At 39.4% G+C, this 25,099-nt stretch overlaps 1 protein-coding gene across 3 annotated transcripts in view; it reads right to left on the bottom strand.

Moving 5' to 3' along the window:
- The window catches only part of cntn5 (contactin 5), a 138,732-nt gene that overhangs the window by 47,580 nt on the left and 66,053 nt on the right, over positions 1-25,099 (bottom strand). For all 3 annotated transcript variants that reach the window (XM_036001227.1, XM_031297540.2, XM_031297542.2), the window contains exons 6-8: positions 15,397-15,492; positions 8,777-8,980; positions 2,459-2,561 (exon numbers count right to left, since the gene is read on the bottom strand). In XM_036001227.1, coding sequence (XP_035857120.1) covers positions 2,459-2,561; positions 8,777-8,980; positions 15,397-15,492 — 403 coding nt within the window. The remainder of the gene's footprint in view (positions 1-2,458; positions 2,562-8,776; positions 8,981-15,396; positions 15,493-25,099) is intronic.

The raw sequence follows: 25,099 nt of genomic DNA, 5'->3' as shown, positions 1-25,099 counted from the left end.
TTCAAAAACATTATCCATAGTACCAAGAGTATGTGTGTCATTAAGAGGCACTTCACGTTGCTGCTGACAATGTGGTCCTTGTGGTCCTGTATAACTCAATGAGGAATAACTGCAAGGGTTTCAAGAGTTTGATTCCCTCTGGGGTCACTGAAACTAAAAGTATATCCACTACTCTAAGGCAATTTGGATGGAATCATCCACCACGTCACATATTATATTTTGAGTGGAAATGAGTGGGATAATGTGTAACCCATCAAATGTGCAAGGCCTTTTGAACTACATACTCCAACATCTCTTGAAATGAATGCAACTAACAGCACTGCACTTCCCAGAGTTTCTTCTAAATCCGACTGTATGGAGTATTAAACTGAATTTGTATTGTTTAACAATCTATAGTTAGTATATCATCATCTATAGATGGCTATAATAATTCACTATGCACTATCCTGATGATCTTTTATTCAAATAAAACACACTGGCGGAATGATACTGGTTTTGCATCAACCGGCAATTAAGATGCAGAACCAAAATGTATATGAGAACACCATATATTACTTTAAATAACAAACCATATTTTAGTATTATTTAAGTAAAGGCTGTTTGTGTAACAGAAGCAAACATGAATCTCTTATGGAATTTTTTTTGCTATGGATTTCCATCCATTGACTGAAAGCTAGAAGCCAGAAAAAACAGTAAACTAGTAGTTCAGATGATGACAATGAACTGTGGCATATTTTGTTGTGAAATGAGCACTATATTTGGTTTGCAACTTTGACTTGGGCTTATTTTTTACTTTATTAACTTATTATTTAACTTTGAGCTACAGTACGTCTATTAACAGCTCTCATGTAGAGGAAAATGCCTATTGAGCCTTGTTAGGCCACACATCATTTGTTTGAATATAAGTCCTGTTCACACAAAAGATGTGATAAGCCTATTAGGAAAGTGCTAATGAGGCCCCTCTACAGCCAAAGTTGTCCTTGGTTATATTTATCTTTTCATGTATATGAAGAAATTGAAACAGTGATTCTCCACAAAAGTAAACAATGGTTATCATTCTACAGATAATCCGATTACACAAACATACAAGTTACAAATCCATGATTAATAATCAGTATCGCAGACATTACTATAAAGTACGACATTATAAGGTCTTGTTCTCTTTTTCGTTTTCACTGCCTCGTTGTTCTCTTTGTTCTTGACTGTGGCCTACAAAGTGCTGTCACTGGTAAATATCACAACCGACAATCATATCAAGGACCTAAGGCGTTCACACACAAAGAGCTTTCCTGCCCTGTCTTAGCTCCTGGTGCCATCATAAATATTGATCAACTGGAGAACAAAACTCATTTTAACTTAATTTTCAGTGCTATATAAAGACTGGCATTTCCTAATAGTGTGCATTGATAAATCATTCATCTCTATGTAAAAGGGTAGGTCACTGGCATCACTGTCTGACTCAAACTGACTTTATTGAGGGAAGCACAGATCAAGGATTCGCGCCATTTGGCTGTTCTTACAAATATCCAACAACTCCTGCCCAGCTTGATATGAAAAAGTAAGGGGTGTGAGGTTATAATGCAGTGTCTATATATTTAGGAAATGACTTACTATAATGTGTGGATAATTAATTGAAATCAAGGACAACAATGATGAGGTTCTTAGTCATCTGTAGATTAGAGACTGTTTGCACTTAAGATAGGAGACAGCAATGAATAATTCATGCTGAATAATTATAAACAAAATGGAGTGGGGATGATAATTATGTTGCACAATGAAAATTATTTCTTGTAATGTCAAACACCCCCTCAACCTTGCTTTGGAGAAGAAGAGGTTGTACATGGTTTGCATTTATTTTTAATGAAAATAATTTGAAACAAAAATAATATTGATTTGAATAATTTGATTTAAAAAGACAATGGTTTTGTAAACCCTACAGCCAGCAGTGCTAACTTCAGTAACTGTGGTAAGTGGTTTGGATTGAAGTCTCTGTGGACAAAAGTGTGTTTTCCCTCCTGGCAGACAACTATTACCAACTTCATTGTTTCCATAGACATAACCTTGACTTTCTACATTCATCAGACTCTGAAAGCACCCAGGAAACACAGATACATTAGGGCTCTCAATTATAACAACACATGGGTCCCTAGGGCTGAATTCCCTATTCACCACCCCCCCCCCCCATGCACTAACATGCCATCTAACAGGTGAGCTACGGTGCTGCACTTCTCTTCACTCACTTAACATCCCGCCTGAAGACAAGATATGCCTGGTTCCCTTTCAGGTAATGGAATAATGTAATTTAAAGAGGAGAGAAAAACACAAGGAGTCTTATCTGAATGATCTCTTAGCAACAGAGCAGTGATAGAATGTAGTTTACTGTTCCTGGTGATTAATATGACGTAATAATAAACAACTACCTACTGTATATTGGTGCAATATGTCCTTGTTTACTTACTTCCCCAGAGCAAAGCACTCAAGCCTGACAGTGACTCCTTTGGAAGCCAGAACAGATGTAGGGAAATGCACTTCAATTTTGGGCTCATATTCACCCATGACACCTGGAAAAGGTTAAGAAAGAGGAATTGCAGACATTAGGACCAAGCTGATTGAAACCTCTACTTACCGTTTCCCATCATCTTCGTCTTTTCTTGCAGCTTGCTACGCTGAGACTGGGCATAGTGATTTAAAAATAATAGGGAGGCTCACTTCCTATTGCCCAGGTACCTGTTTTATGAGTATGTAAGCAACTAAAGAAGAAAAAAAAGAAGAATCCAAATTGCCTGATGTAAAGGCTTTTCTTTTTTTTTATGTATTGTTTACAAATGGCACAATAAATAATAAAAGTGTTAGAGTGCACATTATGCATACCATCTGGCATATCTTTCAACTATCCATCTTAGGGTTAGTGGTAGTGGTTTAGATCAAATACAGAGCAACTGGATAATTAGATAGAGTAGCATATTGGAATAAAGCATATACAGGATAACTTAATATATGTTTATTATTAGGTGCTGTCAATCGTTTAATCACCATTAATTGCATGATTGCCCATAGTTAATTCGCAAATAATCCAACATTTTGTATCAATTATTAACATGGGAGCAGACAAATATATATAGATAGAGATGGTTATGTTTAGGGTTAAGGTTAGGGTTAGCTGCCTGGAAGGCGCTGTTGGAGGCAAAAAAACACCATCGAGCTCCCCATTCATTCCTATGGGAGTTGCTCAGTGGCACATTAAGCCTTCATGGAGCCAAATATCACCAGAATGATCGACACTACTTCGCATTGGGCGGCCCATAGAGCAGGTGCATTAGAGGCCTCTGCTGGCCTCTAACTTGAATGGGGATTAATGGGAAATGGATGGGAAATTATTTAATCGTGTGGCTCTTCTAGACTTTCCAAATGTTGAGGGCATGGATCAAATTCTGGTGGTGAAACGAGTCATTTCACAGGGGTTGTGACAATCTAAAAAAATGTATCTACTGATTTACAGACGTATATATCGCTATATACTGTAAGTCTATGGGCAAAAGCGTTACTGCTGCATCACTTCCTGATTAAAAAAAAGTACGGAGCTGCCCATGGCCCAAAATCACAGAATGCTCGTTAAAAGGAATTTGTGTTAACTCATTATCATCACGTTAGTCTCGCTTTGCCAGACCTTCCTCTGCAGCGCTGCAGAGGAAGGTCTGGCTAGTCCAGGGAGAAAAATGTTCTCTGGTTTATTGGCATTTCTTTGAACCAATCACAAACGTCCTGGGCGGCACTAAATGCCGCACAGAGCTGCAAAAAAGCCTCAGGAAGGAACTTGTTTTGGTGGAACATGTGTACGTTTAAAAGTTGTTTTAGTCGTGGGAGAGAAAACTCAGATTGGACAGGTAGTCTAGCTAGCTGTCTGGATTTACCCTGCAGAGATCTGAGGAGCAGTTAACCATAGTCCTCATAAATCCACTGGAGTTTAAAATTACAACACAAAGAAAGCGTTAGGTAACGGACATCCAGCCGACAAGAAGGACATCCGGTGGAATTTCCGGCAGCAATCTCGGAAGTGGAAGGCCGTGGATATAGACAATCATCGCGTTCATTTTGACAGCCCTATTATTATTTTTATGTAGTGTAATAGTAAGTCTGCATAGGTACAGTAGCATATTGCAATCTATGCACAACCACAAAGTCTACTGAATGAGAAATGGCAGAGCCATGGTACATCACAGAAACAAACCATTAAGGTGATGTACTAAAACATATTCTCCAGTGACGACAGGGTAAAGTAGTGCATTGTCCTCAGGAATTAGTAAGCCGCTCTACAATTCCCAAACACCTTGTGAAGGACACAAGTGATAACGTGTTATCAGTCTTGCTAAGTGCCACAATGACTAACACCTCCGCTCTAAGTCATAGCCGGAGGTTTTCTTTGTTTATTCATCTGTATGTCGAGGTAGCCATTTATATCCATTTGCCAGAATGATATGTCAGATGGCATTGAGGAAATTTGGTGTAACAAAGGAAAACACCTTCATCTGGAATCTAATTACTATTGTCGGTCTTCTTAAATGGGAGTTTGCGATATGAATATTACATGAGCATTTTGCTCTTTACAGAAGAATGTTAAATGTACACACAGTCCTTGCATGTGAGCACCACTGATGGACACACTGCTAACCCCAGCACCTTCCTGAATTCACAACAAAACACATGCAGTGGCACGTCACGTGCACTGTAACACACATGATCAGTAAGACAAATGACCGGCATGACATTTGCGAAGCCATAATTACACCTCCTATGTGTACCTGACACTTTTTATGTGATAAAATGAATGCTGCAAAGAAGGAGTGGGGCTATTGAATTGTGGCCCTCTATGTATGGAAAAGAATTTTTATGATATTTGTTCCACAGAACTTTTCAATTTCAATCTCATTCTCAACATTTATAGCTCCAAAGCAGCCCTTCACATATAATGAATTTTCAATATTTCATTGCCTCATGTCATAGTATATTCAATATCATATTCAGTCTCAGTGGCTGGACCTGATAGAATTGAAAGAAATAATGTCTTGGCTTGGTGTGCTAAAACATTAACAGCCCTTTTTATAGTTTCAGTTTCATTTATTAATCACATGAAAATGTCATTTTTTTCTGTTGTGCTTTGCAAACCAATTTCAAAGTAAAATGCCTAAACTGAAACTTACTCAGACTCCAATCTAGTAAGCATTTTATTAGCTGTAATACACAGACGTTTTCATTAGTGCCTCTCAGAAGAACTAACGCAAGACAACTTTTGCAACTTTGTTAAGAAAATAGAACAAAAATCTGATTTCCCCATGCAATAGTACAATTATAGTAGTTTACTAACAACTCCCTCTTGCTTTTAGTCATTGAGGAAGTTGCCCTACAGGTATTGATTGATCCTCCATATATCCTATACTGGAATAGCAATGCAGCTATGTTTTATACAAGTAAAGGAGCATGATTAACATTGCACAAAATGTTGTAGCATACCAGACGATTTCTGATAATGTGACTTTTATTTTATTATTATTATTATTATTAAAAACAACAAAACCATTGCTTCTTGGGGTTACGGTAGTAAATAGGGAAACACAATGCATTCAAAATACTTTTTGAAATTCTAATTTTCAAAAGCATTGAAGAGACCAGTCCTTTTACTGCTGACAGATATTACTAATTATGCTGTTCTTTCCCATAACTGTGGTGTATGACTGCAAACTAGTGCTTTCTTGATAGCAGAATGTGTGTATTCAGGGCAAAAGACAATCAGTTGTTTTGACTACGCCACTATAAACATGGGTTTGTAAATACTCATGCTGACATCCAATATGGCTATGGGCCTATGGGGTTCAATAACAATTTATAGTGTAGTACAGAAAACATGCCCATATGGAGATAACATGCGCCTGCAAACATTATGTTTCACTGATATCACTGTTGGTGTGGAGAGAGAAAATGTCTTATGACAAAAATAACACCATCAGTAATGCAGCCCAACTGGAAGCTTTACCACTTATCTGTATCTAAAAACAATGGTTAAAAGTCCAGTCTGTACCTTGTTGGCAACATCAATTTTGGATATATTCACATCATGGTAATTGAAGAAATTTAGTTATAGATGGATAATTCACAGACCTACTGCTGTAAACGCAAAACCCAGCGCTAGGATGTGCTGGCTGGGTTGGAGTTGCTGTAGTTGCTGGCTGGGGGCTAACTGTGGCCGTGCCCCCATGCAACAACATAGATTTGCTACTTTGCTTTAGAACGTATCTGCTGTGAAAACAATCAGAAAATAAGATTTTATTTCTCTCAGTCTCAGCACTGCCGTGTTCTTTCTCTTTCGCTCGCTCGAGACACATGTCTGCAGCCAGTGTAGGTCCCAGATTTGCTCGGTCTGCCAGATCGCCTCGTGGTCCTGCGGTTACAGGTGACATAATCTATATCCTTCGCGTTCCACTTCCGGGATTGCTCCAGTGCTGCAGGAAATTCCGTCGGATGCATGTCTTTTCTGTTTCCTTCCGCTTTCTTTTTGTTGGAATTTTAAATTCGGTGGATTCATGAGGACTATTGTTGACTGCTCCTCAGATCTCTGCATGGTGAATCCAGAGAGCTAGCTAGACTATCTGTCCAATCTGAGTTTTCTATCGCACGACTATTTTGCAGAGTCTCTGTGCGGGGTTTAGCATCGCCCATGACGCTTCTGATCGGTTTAAAAGAAATGCCATTAAACCAGAGCACGTTTTCCTCCCATCCCCAAATGCTATGTGGAGTAGCCTTTGGAGAGGGTCTGGCAAAGCGAGACTACAGATGACGTAACACTTGTGATTGGCTGTATGTCGGAAAGGCATTGTTTTTTTCCTCCCAAGAACTGTTCAGCCTACTGTGATTGGCTAGTACTACTGTAGTGTGATTGGCTTGTTGCCTCAACTTGTCCTTGGTGGCTAGCTAGCTAACTAACCGTGCAGTGCGGCCACATTCATTTGCACACCGTGGTATGTCACTGCATCGTAAAGCTCTGAGGCTTATGTTCCTTTAATCAAAAGAAAGTTATCATAACTGATGCATAATAGACAGCAATTTCATTTAGCTGTAGTATTGCTTTACATGTGTTCTGATTCAGTGCCATTTCATAGTGCTATTCAGTTATATTATGCAGTTGCTTCTATTTACACCAATCAGATACATCAAAGGGAGTGTGTTTCTGAGGAGAACTGTATATTTTTTTAAAACAGTGCGTTAATGTAGAGTTCAGTGCTTAGCCCTGCTCTGCTCAAGGTGGACTGCGAATTGACGATCAATGGCTTCCAGCAGGGTATAATGGAGCCCAGATGCTTGTTTTGATTAAGAGAGTCAGGGTTGGAGCCGACAGTGGTGAGCTGCACACAGATCCAGCTTGAACTGTCTACTGTGTAATAATCACTCACTTTTACTGAGGCACAGATTGCAGTGTCTGATTGGTCAGACTCCAATGACTGAGGTGTGCACACAGCATGGGAACATTTGGGTGTCTGCTGTGAGGTGTGCCAACGCAATTTTCTGCATTTTAGACCCAAATTCACAATATAGAAGCCTGCTGAACATCATGAGATTTGCAGGGGCGAGTGATGCCAAGGCATTCCTTGGCATAATGGACCTACAGCTGTAGAGATTTGATTTGACCATGTTGTGTTGCAGGTGACAGCGTTGTCCTTCTGCCCAAGTGTCATAGTGACATTATAGATGGACATCATGGGTGCTGCAAAGTTGGTCAATTCTCATTGAAATGATTAACAACAACAAACAACAAGAAAACATTCTTCTGTTTCTTTATCCAACCACCACGTTAAAATGCTGATAGCAGACTGACCACGTGCCTGTCTGACTATGTTTTGCATCTCAGTTAATGAGAGACCCAAACCAATTTAACACGGTTTATGTGCTAAGTATTATGCATGTCTCTGAGGGCCATTTCATACAAGGTTATGCAAATAGAGAGTAGGAATCTTGCTGGAAGGGATGTAATCCGTAAGAGGTAAACTTGTGTTGCAACATTTGGAACAAATGTGGTTCCAAGGCACAGAGGCCCTTTTCCCAGCTTCACTGTAGCTCTTTAAAAACCCTGACAATGACAGGCACCTGTGTGAAGTGATGGACGTATCTCTGTGTAGTCAGATGTAAAAAGCCTGTAGGTGAAATCCACACCTGAATCCAACAAACAGCTCCGCAGCATGGCTCCTGAGAGGCTAGTATAAAAGAGTGAAATCCCATCCACAGCAAGGGCCATTGATTCAGTTAATTTTATGCTGGAAAATGATTTCCCTGACGGCCAGTTTCACCAAAGCACATTGTGAGCAAAGAAGACTCCCCACACTAATGTTAAAGCATTGCTCACTATCTATTTACGGTGTGTATGGAATTCATAACGCCCTCCACTAACATGAGGCTCAGTGGAAAGCACAAGACCGACCCTCTTTTATTAACCTATCTGAGCTGAAATTTTTTTATCCAGTCGCATTATAATACAATAAAATGCAGCAGCAGAATATAAAATATGCTTTTAGATTTTCATCGGCGCGAAACCAGTTCAGAGGGAGGAAGCACTGTAATAGATCCAAATAAATAAATAAATAAATGTTACACTTTCAAGTCAACAGAGAGAGAACTGGGATATTTTCTGTGTGGTTTATCCAATGAAATCCATTAGCTTTGTCTGCCTAGGGCATTTATACAAATCAGGGCCTATCATCTGTGAAAGGGGCTATAAATCTGAGAGCCTCACCGTCGGTTTTCAGTGTTAGGGGTGTTGGAGGGCTCAGGACCCTTGCATTGGTCACCGTGTTCTTCACCAGGCAGATGTAGCTTCCTACGTCAGAGGGTTGCACCTTTGAGATGTACAGGTTTCCCGTGTCCTGGGAGATGAAGCGCCGACTGTCCTCAGCAACAAAGGAGGGGAACTCATTAAACACCCAGCTGTAGATGATCTCTACAAAAGCAAGTGGAGAACATCAACATTAACAAAAAGCAGAACTTATATCTTTTTTTTATATTTTGCCTTTGTAATTGTCCTCATTACTCTGCCAAAATCATGTGCATTATAGAGTAATAGCGAAAGCGTATTTCTCTGGTGCCTCTCCAAAATTCAACCCCTCGTCCAAGCCGTGAGATGTGGAAACAGGTAAAGTATGGGATTGCCAGGCAGGACAAAGTATGGTGGGTGGTAACCATGAAGGCCAGCCTGGATCTACCTGGAAACATGCTGGCTTAGGGAGCTCTGGTAAAGCTATGTGGACCAATCATCCGATAGTGGAACAAAAACGATTACAGAAACTTTCATTAAAAGCATAGAGTATAACTCCGGTGATCCTGAGAAAATTCTGTAAGACCTATTTTCTACATGAAAAATGATCAACTGAGGTCTGCAGAGCGGGGGCTGGCTAGTTTATTAGCTAGCAACTGTCTGTCTTTAACATCTAGCCTCAGTTTCGCCCTTTAAGCTACCAATAAGTAAGTATATCAATAAATCAAGTTTATTTACAGTATGTAGACATAAGAATACAAAGGAAAACAGAGTCAGACAGCCATAAAAACCCTCATCTAACTCAAAGCCTGTTTGAATAACAAGGTCTTCAGCTGCTTTTTAAAAGAATCAACAGAATTTGAACTATGTAAGGAGAGGGGCAGTAATAATTTAAATAGTCAATCCTTGTAGAATAATAGCAGTTGGTAAATGCAGAAGAGTGTATGGAGTTTTCAATTTTGACTGATTTAAGTTTTTTTCCAAAGCATGGCAAATAATTACTCAAGCACCGCAAAGGTTCTTCCGGTCTCAGTGCATGAAAGAGCAAGACTTCACTGATCTGATCTGTTGACTATTGCTATGCTCTGAAATATAGATAGGGTTTGTCATATACATTTCAGCAGAATACATACTGTTTTAACCTATGTCAAACAACAAATACTAAGAACATCATTAACCACTGATAATTTAGCACAGCATTGCTAGTCACTGCTCAAAACGTATGGATAATAATTGAAAGAAGTAATGAGTATGGGCTTTGTACAGCACAAAGAATTAGCTTGCTCATCAGAGCAATATGACTGCAAGTCTATACAAAGACTTGTAAAATAATACAGGCACCTAAAGGTAAAAAATAAAATAAAAATAACAATTATACCTAATGAGCCTGTTATTGGCAGCAAGGTTATTTTAATTAATTGGAGATACCAACCGGTATCTGAGATTCGAGGCTGGATTGATGTCAGTGAGCTTGGCTGTCTGTGTGTGTGTGTGTGTGTGTGTGTGTGTGTGTGTGTGTGCGCGTGCGTAATGGGTCATTAAATGAAACGAGCACTCTTCTCTTAATTATCATATATTCTGACCAAAAAGACATGGCACATACAAGGCTTTTTCTATGACTTTAGACCTAATAATCTCTGACAGATTATTAAGATATTTGCATCTAGTTTGAATCTTTTATATTTTATTCATGAATAACAGTGAATGATAGTGTAGAATATAAATTCCTGATCCCGACGTGGCAGCACAGATGTGCTATATGTATTTAGTATTCTTTACAACGCATGCTGATGACAGCAATCAAGTTTGTAAAAAAGAAAGATTACACAGTTGCTTAGATCAAAATGTGGGTTTGCAGAAAAAAAGAGCCAACAATAGTTGGCAAAGTGACCCTGAATAGGAATACGTGGGTAATAAAACGGATGGATGCATGACTATGAGTATGATGAAGATAGAGTTGACAATGGCAGCATGCAGTTTGCTTTGTGTGTAATGTGCGTAGGTCTACACAACCACATTCATCATTATATTAAAAAAAAATGTGACTGTCAAACTCAGGGACAAATTAATCTAATCAATATTGCCTAACACTATTTCAAAACTCTTGATGGACTTTGATTCGGCATGCATAATGTGTCTGCGAGACGTCTATATCTTCTGCTATCAATGACCTCTTCACTCAATTCAACACTCGATGTGAGCTCAAAGTCCTTGGCTGCAATAATTTAGAAAACTGAATCAAATGCATCTGCTGACATGTTTTCAACAGATGCATTTGCAAAGTCAGCATCATTTGCTTACTGTAATCTACTCAGAGGACTACTTGTGTGGCTTGTGGCTCGGAGGTAGAGTGGTCGCCCCTCAACCACAAGATTGGCGGTTTGATCCCATGCTCCTCCGGCCACATGTCAAAGTGTCCCTGAGCAAGACACCAAGTTGCTCCCCGGATCCACTGCTCCTAATACTTAGGCTGGGTTAAAATGTGTGATGCATTAAGTTTGTTTTGTAGCAAGAGGGAAGCAGTGATGGAAGAACAGAAATGGGGCACACAGTTGTAATCCAAATTGTCAGCTACAACACAAACTAGACCAACTGTTCTCTATAAAATAGAGACTAACATGTAGAATATAGAATCATTAATGGCAATATGTGTTTTGCTACAGAGAATTAGAATCATGAAAGACACCAGAGCTCCAATAGTTCTGTTCAAAGTACTTTAGCTTTATTGAAGTAAAACCCTATTTACCTGGACACACGGTACTGATGACAAGCGCTCAAAGCCATGAAATACAAAATAATGAACATTTTACATCTCAGTGAATCCAAATTATTTTCACTCATGATACCTATCTGATTTAAGTGGCATTTTAATGTATTTGATTCTTCCCACAACCAATTTAACCCAAACATTGTTTAACACTCCCCTACACAATGTGAATTTCAATAGTGACACGGTCTGACTCACCAAGGCATTCATCACACCGGCCCATTTTATGGCTGTGGCATTTCTTTTTTTAATTATTTTAGCTGTTGGCGATCATTTTTCATTTTATGTCAGCAATGTTGAACAAATACATTCTAATCCTACTTGTATTGGAGTATAATCTGTAAAAAAAAAAAAAAAAAAAAAAAAAAAGGAAAAATATGCATCAAAATAAAGGCTTCGCAGCCTGCTGAGGCTGGACTGCAATTTACCAATATCTAAGAAGCAAATATTTAGTTTTTTAATACAGTTTTAATAATCTTTATGTGACAAAGCTAGTAAAGCAATGCTGACTTGAGTGTAGCATGATGATTAAAAGACCACTGCTTGTATTAAATATAGCCAAAACATTTGAGCTGTAAAAGCTTCATAGTTATGGTTGAAGGACCATTTAAGCTTGTAAAATATGAATCCTTTTTTCTTATAACAATATATATATATATATATATATATATTAGCCAAAGTTGCCTTATCAAGGACTTTGTGCTGTTACACATTGAATACATTTTTAATCACAGTAAGAGGAAATAGAAAACCTAACAAAACTTTTGATTGCAGGGGCGGCGTCTAGCTCACCCAGTAAGAGCGTGCGTCCCATGTAGGCTGAGTCCTTGGCAGCGGTCGGGGTTCGAATCCAACTTGCGGCCCTTTGCTGCGTGTCATACCCTCTCTTTCTCTCCCCCTTTCCTGTCTATCCACTGTCGCTATCGAATGAAGGGAAAAGCCCCAAAAAATTATCTTACAAAAAATGTAATTGCAGTTTCTTTAAAAGTCACAATGTTATTACATGGCAGCACTCAATGTACTTAAGTTATTCTGGGCTTGAAGTGGCATGAGTGTTACTTTGTAGATCTGTTCTTATTTATTTACTGTCTTTGGTTAATAAATGTTGATTTGACAACCTCTGTCACATTTCATTTAGCGACTTTATTTAGACAATAAAAACAAGACAGCAAAGATTTAAGTTTTAAAATGACTTGTTTCACCACATGAGACGTTTGATACTGAGGTTATTTGATGATATCTGATGTAAAGTGTCACTGTTCTAAATTGCACTTTTAGTGGTTGACTGATTATTAATATAACATATTCTGTATTGATCCAGTCGGTCAATCTAACACAAGCAATGGAACATGGGGGTCTCACAGTATGTCATCATGACTGAAGCCTGGGTCAATTTTTACAGCTTGCATCAGCAAGACTGTAGCAAACCTTAAATGACAGAAAATCACTATTTCCATTATACTGATCCCACATAACAACATCTCCAGTGTTTGAATCTAATTTTAGGTCAATTTCTATTTTAACCATTAAGAGGAAACTTTGGTTGAGATGGAAAAATAAAAGCCTGTAAATGCAGTGTGAACTAGAATTACCTCCACGCGGTTGTATGCCTCTGCTAACCAGTCAAGTTGCTGTTTGCATCCATTTCTGTCCATGCTCATATGCAATATATGTAGTGAAGATTTTGAAAGCAATTTATTAAAAGGTATTACGTGTATTTTTTGGCGAAACATGAATGCTTTACACAGAAGAGCTACAAAATCACCACAGTTTCGAGATTAGTGTCACTAATACAACACCCGACCAAATGTCTCCCATTCTGTTCCTGAGTTATGGTGTTGAATAATGGCCAGAAAAGCTTTTTGAAAGAACATTATGATGTCACAGTGAAGTTGACCTTTAACCTTCTGGCTATAAAATGTCATCACTTCATCATTTTATCCTATTAGACACCTGTGTGAAACTTGGTCATAATATACCCTCGGGTTTAATACTGTTTGGTTTAAGAATACGGACTAAACGAACAGAGCTAGCCGCCAGCGATTAGAGTAACAGCTGGCGCTGGTAATTAGCGCATGCAATCTTGAGTTATGGCAAAAAATGTGTTATGTGAGGTCACAATATCCTTGACCCTTGACAACTGAATTCTAATCCTCATCCTTGAGTCCAGACAAAACTGTCTACACAAATGTATTTATTGTATAATTAACTCATTCCTTCATATTCTATTTGTTATATTTTCGCCCTAGATCTTAACTTGCACTATGTTTTTCTTCTTCTGTCTTAGATTCAGATTTTGCTTTAACATGTGTGTTTTTTTAAATTATTTAATGAGCATTGTGGGATGTGTCTGAGGCCTAAGATTTTCTTTTCTTTTTTTAAAATGTTCAACAATATTCATGTAAGACAGTGGTTCACGTTTATGTTGTGTTTAAACCCCCTACCGCTAGATGGCTATGCTGAGACACACCACTAGTGTCCTTGCCTAACAGTGCCTAGCAGTGCCTGACTTTTTGCTAGAAGTTAACAATGTAGCTATGGCTGAACTTTGGCCTACTTTAGCATATAAAAGTAGCATATAAAAAACCTGTGAACCACAATCCCAAACTGGCAGTTTGATTTTCTGTGTACTGAATTGTTTACCTAAAATAAACTTCTTTGACTTCTATGAACATCATGTCTTTTTTTAAATATTAGTTTTTCTAAAATGATACTTTAAAAAAATCCCAATATATCGCCTTACGCCCAGTATCGAAATATATTGCAATATATTGAATCGTGACCCATGTATCGTGATACGTATCGTATCGCCAGATTCTTGCCAATACACAGCCCTACACATGACAAATGAAGAACCTTAAACCTTGAACCTCGTTAGTGCCTAATTTGAAGAGATTCCTTTGAGGCGCTCCTGAGATATATCACATTCAAGAGAAAACCAATCAAATCAAAATGCCATACAACTGGAGCAAAGGCAACACCTGCGCTGAAGGAGGAGAATCATCTGCACTACACTTTAATCTGTCAATCACTAAGCATCACTGTTTATTAATTATCTCTTTTTTTTATCAGCTACTCTGTCACTAATTCTCTGGTTGCTATCATGTCATTCAAAATGGCATCCAGAACAGGAGCGGAGGAGCACTCTTGGCAAACATGCCCACGGGTGCAGTGCAGCGGTACGACAGAGCTGATGCAAACAGAAAGCCTGGATGATTCATGGCTCACATAAGAGCTTACATTAGAGGACAACTGCAGAGAGGGATATTCAAGATATGCCATTAAAGAGCGGTGCCTATGCTCTGCCTAAGTGAAATAATTGGTTGTGTAACATTTCTTTTACATTTCTAATGATCCAGCAAATTTGATCTCTGAGAATCTGTGCTCTGGCGTCGCCATAACTTATCACGCTCATCATTTGAATAGCATGGATGGATGGGGAGGAGAACGGACGGATGCAAAAACTAACCATGGAAACACAATGCAATAAATAAATAAATAAATAATGCAAACAATCATTCTCCTGGCACAGTAATAACAACATTACTTGTTGTCATAGGAATGGTGATGAAAAGTGAAGAGTCTATTGACAATCCTAAAGGCGGTGAAGAGAAGAAAGCCTGGGCCAGAACAAGATGAAAGGAAGCCCTTAAAGGGGCTATACTCGAGATTAAGACAAAAAAAACAATGGTTTGGGATTGCCTCCACACGGCTCTCACAGACCGTTTACTTTGTCGTGTCACTCTGCGTCAGATACCGACGCATGCACTCGCGGCCGGACTATCAAAATAAAAAACAGAGAAACTTTTCTTCTCTTCACTGTCTAACGTCTTACCTGGTGAATGAGGAGGAGGGCTACACATGAGCACCACACCTTGACCTTCACGCACAGAAACCCCGCCTCTGGTCTTCCCACTGAAAGCCCCGAGATCTGGAACAGCACACAAAACACAATGCTTCTCAGCAATACAGTATAATATAACACAGTTATGATACACAGCAGAAGTCGTAGATGACATAGTTGAATTTTGAGTTGGTGGCACAAGGGTAAAGCTTCGGCCCACTGTCCGATTCCCCGATGGTGGTCCCTTGGGGTTGGTCATGTGTTCCCACACAATTGGTTGTGTTTGTGGCTTCTCGTCCTTGTGGCTGCAATAGCAATTCCGTCTGATCATCATCATGGTTAAAAAAGTAAGTGTGGGTCGCTGGCATCAAACGGTTTTACATGCCCAGCCCAAGCATGGCACACGACCTTCTTCTGCATTTGCATGAAATGCTATGGACGTATATCATGTATGTCAATTTGGCCAATGTGAACATACTTAGGGAAGCCTGTGCCAGAACAAGAGGAAAGGAAGCCCTTAAAGGGGCTATACTGGAGATTAAGACAAAAAAACACACGGCTCTCACAGACCGTTCGCTTTGTCGTGGCACTCTGCGTCAGATACCGACGCATGCACTCGCGGCCGGACTATCAAAATAAAAAACAGAGAAACTCGGATTACAACAGACACAGAGGAAGTCCGACTTCATTCTCTGCTCAGGACACTATTACTCCCCTATATCTTTACATAGCAAATATTTGTTTGCTTACACAAATATATTAGTGCTCTAAATATTTAGTACAGCCCCTTTAAAGTTTTTTAAAGGGGCTGTACGATTGTAAAATTATTATTTAATAACAAAACTTCTTTGAACTGGTGTCTTAGTGTGAAAAGAGGATTATTGCTGACTGAATTAAGTTTAGATGTTTTCCTAACATTTAAAGAGCTGTCATGCTGTTTGGAAGAATTGATTTCGATCAATAAATTTATGCTCTAGAATTGATGAATCATTTAATTCATTAAGAAACCCGTAATGTGATGTTACTTTCTCGTAACTAATCTCCTTTATTTTGAATGTTCTACTCGGTAGTTTTGTTTGTCCGTGGAAGTAGAACAAAGCGGGTTCAGGCCTTCTTGACCCCGATGCCACCTGCTTCATTTCTAGTTGAAGCAATGCCAACGTGTGGGAAATAAAGCGACAGACTGCTGACCCAGGGCGGGTCTCTGTGTCTCCACCACTTCCATTTCATCACTTTGAGAGGCAGTGTTTACTATTACCCTGGAACTGTGGGATAATTGTGCCTCCGAGTGACTTGTGAAACCTGCATTTCCTCAAAATTTTCTGGCACGTTTAATAATCATAGTTCATGGCGGCCTTTATCTTAAAATATAGCACACAACTGATATCTTGTCAAACTGTATTTCTTTATTTTTCAAATCTATTTCTGTATTGGTCATGTAACTTTTTTATAAACATTTTAGTTCTAAAGAAAAAAATAAGAAAATCAAATATTAGAAAAAAATACAAAACAAAATGTTAATTTGAACACAAAAATTGGTAAGAAGAAATAGCTCAACCATGTTAAAAAAAAAAAAAAATAAACAAAATAGAGGAATATTTCATGTGGTTTACTGCACTTCTTCAGTAGAATCAACCAGGACAGTACCTGGATTTGCAAGCATTTATTCCACACTACAAAGCACTTCCTGTGCTTAAAACAAGGCATATCCAGCACTGAAGAGGCAGTTTATCAGCTCCAGTGTGACAGTGTTGGAACACACAAAGCTAAAATTCCTGGAATACAGACGAATGTAGACACCCTCTCTTGGCTCCTGTGTGGTTTAAAATGCACTATGATTGATTGAACCTTTTACCTTAAATTGATTTCCCACAGATTGGACCGTCAATTCAATGTTAGGTGCCTCCATTCAAAGTGGGGGCTGCTGGCTTGTCCTATTGTAATGTTCACCAGCAGCTGTCACCACCTTGTCTTTTATGTCAGCGTAGCTAGCTTCTACCTTCTTTTCCTTTTTAAACCGTGGATCACTACTGTAGCTTTACTTAGCAAATAGACTAAAATGAATGGTGTGTGTGTGTGTGCGTGTGTGTGTGTGTGTGTGTGTGTGTGTGTGTGTGTGTGTGTGTGTGTTTTTGTAGATATTCCTTCCCCTTCAATTATTCAGCCGGGGTACATATTGAGGAAACATAAATCTTCTTAGAAGAAGACTTATGTTTCCTTTTAGGCTGGCCTAATTTGATAAATATTGCATCTCATTTTCATCTTTATGTATTTTCATTGTGCTACTCTCTATCTAAAACTACAATAACATGATAACAATTCCATCTACAGTACAGTTTATGCACTTTAAGAGACCCATTACACTGGTTGTTGAGAACACCCAGTAATAGGGCAGGTCTTTCCTGGAAAACATCTCCAGCAACAACAGCAACATTTTACATTTCAGGCAGCAGCTACACCGGTTGTTTGGAATAAATAAGTCATGGTTAGCATGAGCAGTAACAGCCACCATAAATAAACAAAAACAAGACTAGGTGGACAGCTAGTGTATGGCTGGACTGAATGTGCTAAATTGCAGCCAAGTTGTTACAGGGATAGCCAGTGGTGTCAATAATGTGAACTCGGTTCATCTGCTATTTTGTGTAGTGATCCCAGTAATAGTTGTTCTTAAAATGTACAGAAGTAGCATATCATATGACATGGTTGAGATATGTTTGAGTTACGTAATTGAGGACTGCTTTAATTAAATAAATAAATGTATTCTATGCTCACGATTGCGTGTCTGAGCAAGGCAAGACAGATAGCGAACAAAAAGGTGTGGCTTTATCGATGGCTGTTTCTGTAAAACTGAAAGATACAACACAAAGCATGTATCAGTGCACTGCACACACGTAGGCATATGAAACAACAACGACATGTAAATAGTTCCATGTACGGAATGCTCATCACTTGATGTAATAATATAAACTACTTCTTAAATGCCCGTGCATTTTAACCTCTTCTCTTCACAGGTAACATGACTAAGACATGGTAAGTCTTTTAATCTAACATATAACAACTATCCAGCATAGTAAGTAAATCAGGTAAGTATATAATATGAATAGTACAGTTATAAACTTAGTATAGACCTCCATGGGAATGCACCTTTAAGTTAGCTAAGAAGCTGAAAAGTGAAGCAGATGACCAGCATGTGTAGCCTACAGTCATCTAGGCTACTGAAATAACATTTTTCTTTCACAGAATAATGCCCATGAAAACACTTATTCTAACTACGTTTCACATCTTTACTTACGGACGTATACACTCCAAGGCTTCGTCAAAAGGAGAGAACTGTTTCGCCTGAACACTGTAGCTTGCTCTTTGTTCAACTGAAAACAAAAGCACTATCTACTGTAAAATGTCCACTAAGGACCAGTATAGTAAACTAACCAGGGATCTCAGAACAAAATTTAACATGCTATTTTTAACAATTTGTTGTTCTGGATTACTCGTCTAGGGTGTTACAGCGTAATCCATTTTACTTTGTTAATGAGACTACACCTAGGTTACAGCCCATGACAATAACTCTCATTTTAAACCACAGACTTAATTGTTGGTCTTTCTGAAAACAGAGCAAGATAACTTCCCTGCTTCAGCTTCCAGACCGTGGTCGGGAAGTAAACTACAGGGGAGACTTGCAGCATTTATTCATGGACAAACTGTACACTCCCTACCACTTGATAACTTTCCTGCTAATTTCTCATCCGCTCCGATCGCCAACACCTGTCTGCTCTGAGTGCATTCACCGGCACTCTCTCTCTCTCTTGCCCTTAACCAAACACTCGCTACGCCCACACTACGCTTCTTTTATAACACATGCAATACACTGTGTATACACATATAGGAGAGAGACACCACATGTTTGAAAACACATATACAGAACAGTATAGACAGAAACTGCATATGTTTTGAGGAAGTGGATCTGCTGATTGATCGTCAAGGGGTGTCATTACTGAAGCATTCATATGTTACGGACACATGAGATGAGGTTTTCTGACCAATCATTTCCCTTTGCAAACTACAGGTATGTAAAGTGACTTTTTATTCCTGTGAAAACAACATGGTCATTAAAGCCAACCTATGTCCGCATAAATGTTTAAAATCCAGACATGCGGTGATGAAATTTGCAGCAAGCACAGGAGCAAGTGCTCAATGCAAATTAGTTATTTCAAGATCAGTATGAACTCAATCAATTGGCATTAACTACCGATCATTCCACATTTGTAGAACATTTCAGAGGGGTGTGTGTGTGTTGTGTGTGGGTGGGTGGGTCTTCCAATGCTCAAGTCAAAGCATCCGATTACTACTGTACTGCTCAGAGTGGCTCGATACCTGAGCCACAGCCAGACTCACGTCTGCAGAGAGAGAACTCTTAGGGGAGAAAGATCAGAGGCCTCCTTTCTGCCTGCTGCCTTCAAAGTCACGGCTGAAAAACAGCCCAAGTGTGAGTTCAGCAGCTCAGAATTTCAAAACAAAGAGAGAAAAAAAAGCATCCTACTGAAACATCTTTGGAGCAGAGTACACGGCCAGTGAATAGAATATACTGTGGCAAATCTTGACTGAACCTTTCCTCCATGCAGTTTGGCTGGTCCACTCTGCATGAAACTGGGCTGTGTTCAGTTCGACATCTTGACTTAACAACCCTCTGGACTACAGGGTATAGTGGAGAGCAACAGGTACATAACTTCAACCAGTGCCAAAAATGTATTTAAACCAACCCAGCCCAAATAAAATTAGTCTTTGTCATTATTTGATAACCACTAATTAAAAAAAAAAAAACTATTTGCATAGGGGCCAGTAAAAAATTGACTTCAGGCAAGTAGAATTTGTGTTTACTTGCCCGACCGCGCCAGTGAAAAAAACCTTAACGTTGGAACCTGGTTTTCAAGTGCTCCTTACTCAGGTCAGGTGACTAAAACTAGACTTATTAAGGTTCAGGAATATATTTTAGACCCAAATCCATCCTGAAACCTGCAGAATGTATGCCAATTGTAAGAGTTGAAGATATCTAGGAATTAGCATGCATCTGCTTGAAATAGACCTTTTTCACGGCAGACATGTTGACATGCCATAGTAGGAAAAGCACAGGTGTATTCAAAACCATTAATGATGGCTGCATTCTACTTAGGAGAGGCCCTGGTATTGTGCATGCTGACTCACTGAAATAGCTTACTGGGACACTTGATGGAATTGAGCCATCATTAAGGTTATCAATTTCAGCTGTGCTTTTCCTATTATGACAAGTCAAAATGTCTGCTGTGAAAAAGGTCCATTATGGAAGGTACAGTTTGTAATTGGGAGTATAATGTTCCCCAACTAAACACAGAGATACAAGGAGCCTGCTGACTGTATGGGATGTCTCAACATACATTGAACATAAGTCAAATAAGTTGACCAGTCCATTTCAAGTCTTAACAACATATACAAGCATATCATTATTTCTTTAAAACTAGGGATGCACCGATCCAACGTTTTCAGTCCCGATACCGATGCTTGGGCTTTGTGTTTTGTTAATATCGGGACCGATATCCAATCTTAATATCGGATCGGTGCACCCCTATTTAAAACACTCAGTTTAGGAAGAAAAGAATTGCTTGTGTATCTGAACCAGTTAAAGCATTAGACGACTGTGTCAAGGCATGAAAATGTGAAGTGCCAACCTGAAATGGGAGGGAAAAGTTGAGCTCCACACTGAGTGATAAATATCCACCATTTGTTATGCTGAAAGAGAGAGGCAGGTTCTGCATCCAAATGTGTGCTGCAGGGCACATATCTTTGTTTCTGTGGCTAGCCTTTTGAAGGGTCACATTTTAAAGAAATGTCAACTTAGTATGAGGCTATTTCACATTGATGCTGTCGAATATCTGTACTGCTTAAAGCTGAAGAATCAGCCATACCAAAATGTGTCACTTCATACAGTAAATAGCCATAAATAAGAATTAAAGAAAAAGGAAATTTGGTTATGGGAAGAAGACAGGTTTTTTAGCTTTGTGAAGTTCAAGTAGAGCTTAGATCGGGCCCAAAAAATCAAGCCCGACACTACCAGAGTCCGTGCACGTTGTGTCCGAGCCCGGTCCAGCCCGGCCCGACACATTAACTGTAATTATGAGCCCGAGCCCGATTTAAACCCGACAATTTTTTAATACGTGGGCCGTTATAACTGACGTTCTCAACTACAATTCTGAGTTGTTTGAACTACAGAAATCTGTTTAAAATTATCTTAATAAATACCGGTAATGCAACAAGGACGAAGCATGTAAACTGCGCTGTTTGTTTATTCAGAATGGAATGGATCGCAAATTGATCCGAATGAAGAAACATAAAAAAAAAATTAAAAAAAAACTCGACCCTAGCTCCCTCAGCCGAATAGTGTGGGTAACAGATCAAGGCAGCAACATAATCAAAGCCATGGAACCATATAGGAGACTTTCTTGTCTCAGTCACCTAATTAATACTGTCCTTCGCCACGGTCTGCATGCTGACGCACTGGCCGACAACAGTGCTGCAGATGGGGGAGACACGATGTAGCCCAGTTTACCTCACACTCAAGTCAGTGCAGGACATAGCTTACACCCAGAGCTACGGGAGAAGCTGGAGAGGCATAGCTTGCTCCCCACCGAATAAGGCTAATAAAGTAATGATTAAAAAAACACAAATGCTTGATCAAGGGCCCGGCCGGGCCCGGCCCGATCATAGCGATGTAAAATATCAGCCGGTTCGGGCTCGGGCAGATAATCTAAACTCTAAATTCAAGATGCAGCAACAACTGTTTATTTTCATGTCAAGTTATGCTTATTTAGGAATGTATATGTTTTTTTTAAAAATGAAGAAAATGTGTAATACTTATTTTTTTATTACATGATTACAAAACATAAAAATTTGCATTTTTGTATCATATACACAGATTTGACCTGTGATGTTTATGGTTCTATTTCCTATCGATATACACATATAGTTTCAGTGTTTCTTTAACAGTGTGATGTGCCACCATTACACAGAGAATCATTAATTCTCCTGCACATTTCTGACCAACACAACAACAGTTGGTGAGAAGTGGGATTTGTTGCTGACTCAACAGTACAACTGAGATAGCCACACGTTTATTCAGTGAGTGCTATTTTAGGGCTGTGGCTCCAAACCCCCAGGCCACAGGAAAGTTGCCACTGTGTCGCACTGCAAGGAAATTATGTGATTTGGCAACAGGGTGGAATATTAATGCTATCATTTTATAGCTGATTATAGGCTATACTAGGTAATACCTTGAACTCGGCGCAGCCCGTCTGTGCTGCATCTTTCCACATTACGCCGTGTCACGCCCTCAACAACAACAGTCTGTTATTAGAACTAGAAAATCCAATTTTTTGCTAAGGGAGCTTGGGTGAAGCTGATGTTTGACAAACAAGTGGCCATCGTCTCAGGTGACACACCTGCCAATTAACCAAACATGACCCGAAATACCCTCTGCTTAAGCCTTGAAATGCTTTAAGACTTTAGACTAAAAATATGCCAAGGCACATTAGAAGAATAGAGCTATAGAGACTAAATTAACTAGATGCGAATATCTATTTGGACTAATTTCAATTTGAAGAGATTTGGTTTGCTTCAGATTGACTTCAATATATTCCGATATTTTTGGAGCCAGGATAATGCAGCCATTACAGGTGGTGCATCTTAAGGCGCTAGACTTGGATATTTGTGTAGTCATGTAAGTTGCTGCTAGGCGGACAGTTGTTGAAAAGGTCTATACTTTCCAATTTGTGTCATTCTTTCTAAGCGGTAGGTTTCCACTTCATTTCAATGGAGGAAAACAGTAAAAAAGTGAATGCTGCAGTACAATTCTAAGGAACAACTGTCACTACATGACACATCTGTGATCCACTAAGCTTTATTTTAAGTGGGACTGTAGATATCTTAGTCAGAAAAATAAGTATACCTACAGAAATGCAAACTTCAACAAATGAACTGCACAATAAAGAAGGTGCATAGAAAAACCCCACACTGACTCCAAAAAACTAAAATGTTGGCAAAACACTACCCTAGAATATTGCATATAGCCACAATGAACCTGATGGATGATATAGTGCAAATGCACTGTATTTATGCTAAATAAAAATAGCTGCCCATGTCTCAGCTTGAGTGCCTACATGTTGCATTGCTCATTTTCAGCCTAGTTCAATCAGAAAAAAGGCTGAAGTTCAATTTCTCTACAGGCTACAGATTGACACTCAAGTGGAGAGAGGGGGAGGAAACAATCTGGACAGTTGAGAGGACAGATAAGTATACATGTTGAGGCGCAGCTTCTGTCCCTCTGAAAGCAGCAGCACTTTTTTAAAGTGGGTGTCCGTGCTTTACCATCTGGGAATTTCTGCCTGCCAATGCAGTCTGGCTTATATTTGATTTAGGTCTACTCCTGATTTTTTGTACTGATTTTTTTTTTGATCGCGCTGATATATATGAAAGTTTGTGAAGGAAAAAAAACATCACAAAATCTAACTAATCTAGCCATTTGTTTCCTAAGAAATTCCTGTAAGTCCCCATAACAAGGCTTGGGCAGGTGTAAAAAACGTTTAAACCGGTTTGAAATTAAGCCAGACCAGACCAGTATACCGGATTTTACGATTTCTTTGGGGCTTTTTTGCCTTTAATTGAAAGGACAGGAAAGGGGAGAGAGAGGGGGGGATGACCAAGGGGGGTAAGCGAGCCTCCGCAAAGCGTACCTCCTATGGAGCCATTTTGTTGCTAATAAGCCATCACCTGCTGTTAGCATTCCATTGACTCCCATTCATTTTGGTGTCACTTTGACAGCGAATAACTTTACATCTGAAGCTTTTAAAGACTCTATTTGTCCACTGTTTATTTCTAAAGAAACACGACAATGTATAAAAGGCTCCATTACCTTGTATCTCACGTTATGGCTCCGTAGCAGACGTTTTTGTAAAAATAGGCTAAAGATTGTGTCATAACCACGCGACTTTCTGTCGCATAGTAGACAAATTACCGTATAGTCAGGAGAAGCTCGCAGGCAGTCTCGACTTACATTAGCTGTTTAAGTTTAATTACTAATGTTAACTAGCATTTTAGTTAGCAATAATTAGCCTGTGCCTATGTTATCTCCTTACATATACCTACGCTCTCCGTCTCTGCAATATTGGGAATGATTGAGATTTCTCTTGGCACAGCTACCAGAAGACTTATAACTTTCAGACAGGTTGCTCACGTCACATTTACGTCGTCCAGCTCAGTTTGCTGCTGCGTAGTAATGCTCAGTCATCACCGGAAAAGTGCTTCTAATAGACTTCACTGGTCTCCGCGGAAATCTACGGCGTGGCTTTGTCCATTAATTTCACTGTCTATGGGGATGACATGCAGCAAAGGGCCGTGGGTTGGAATCGAACCCGGGCCACTGCGGTAAGGACTGAGCCTTGGTACATGGGGCACACGCTCAAACAGGTAAGCTACCCGGGCGCCCACGGTATACTGGATTTTACCACTAGGTGTCTCACTTGACTCAGCCGCTCCTGAGTGAGACTGAGGAGAGAGTGTAGCGACTCCAGACCACATGGTAGTGGTAATGCTCCTGTAAGCCATGACTTTATTTCGCTCTTATTTAGTGTTTAGGTGTTTACAAGTTACCTCGTCTTTTTCAGCTAACTTC

This window comes from Sander lucioperca, chromosome 5, assembly GCF_008315115.2.
Source record: "Sander lucioperca isolate FBNREF2018 chromosome 5, SLUC_FBN_1.2, whole genome shotgun sequence".
NCBI lineage: Eukaryota > Metazoa > Chordata > Actinopteri > Perciformes > Percidae > Sander > Sander lucioperca.
The sequence above is the reverse complement of the archived record's forward strand: the minus strand, read 5'-3'. Positions and strand labels throughout refer to the sequence as shown.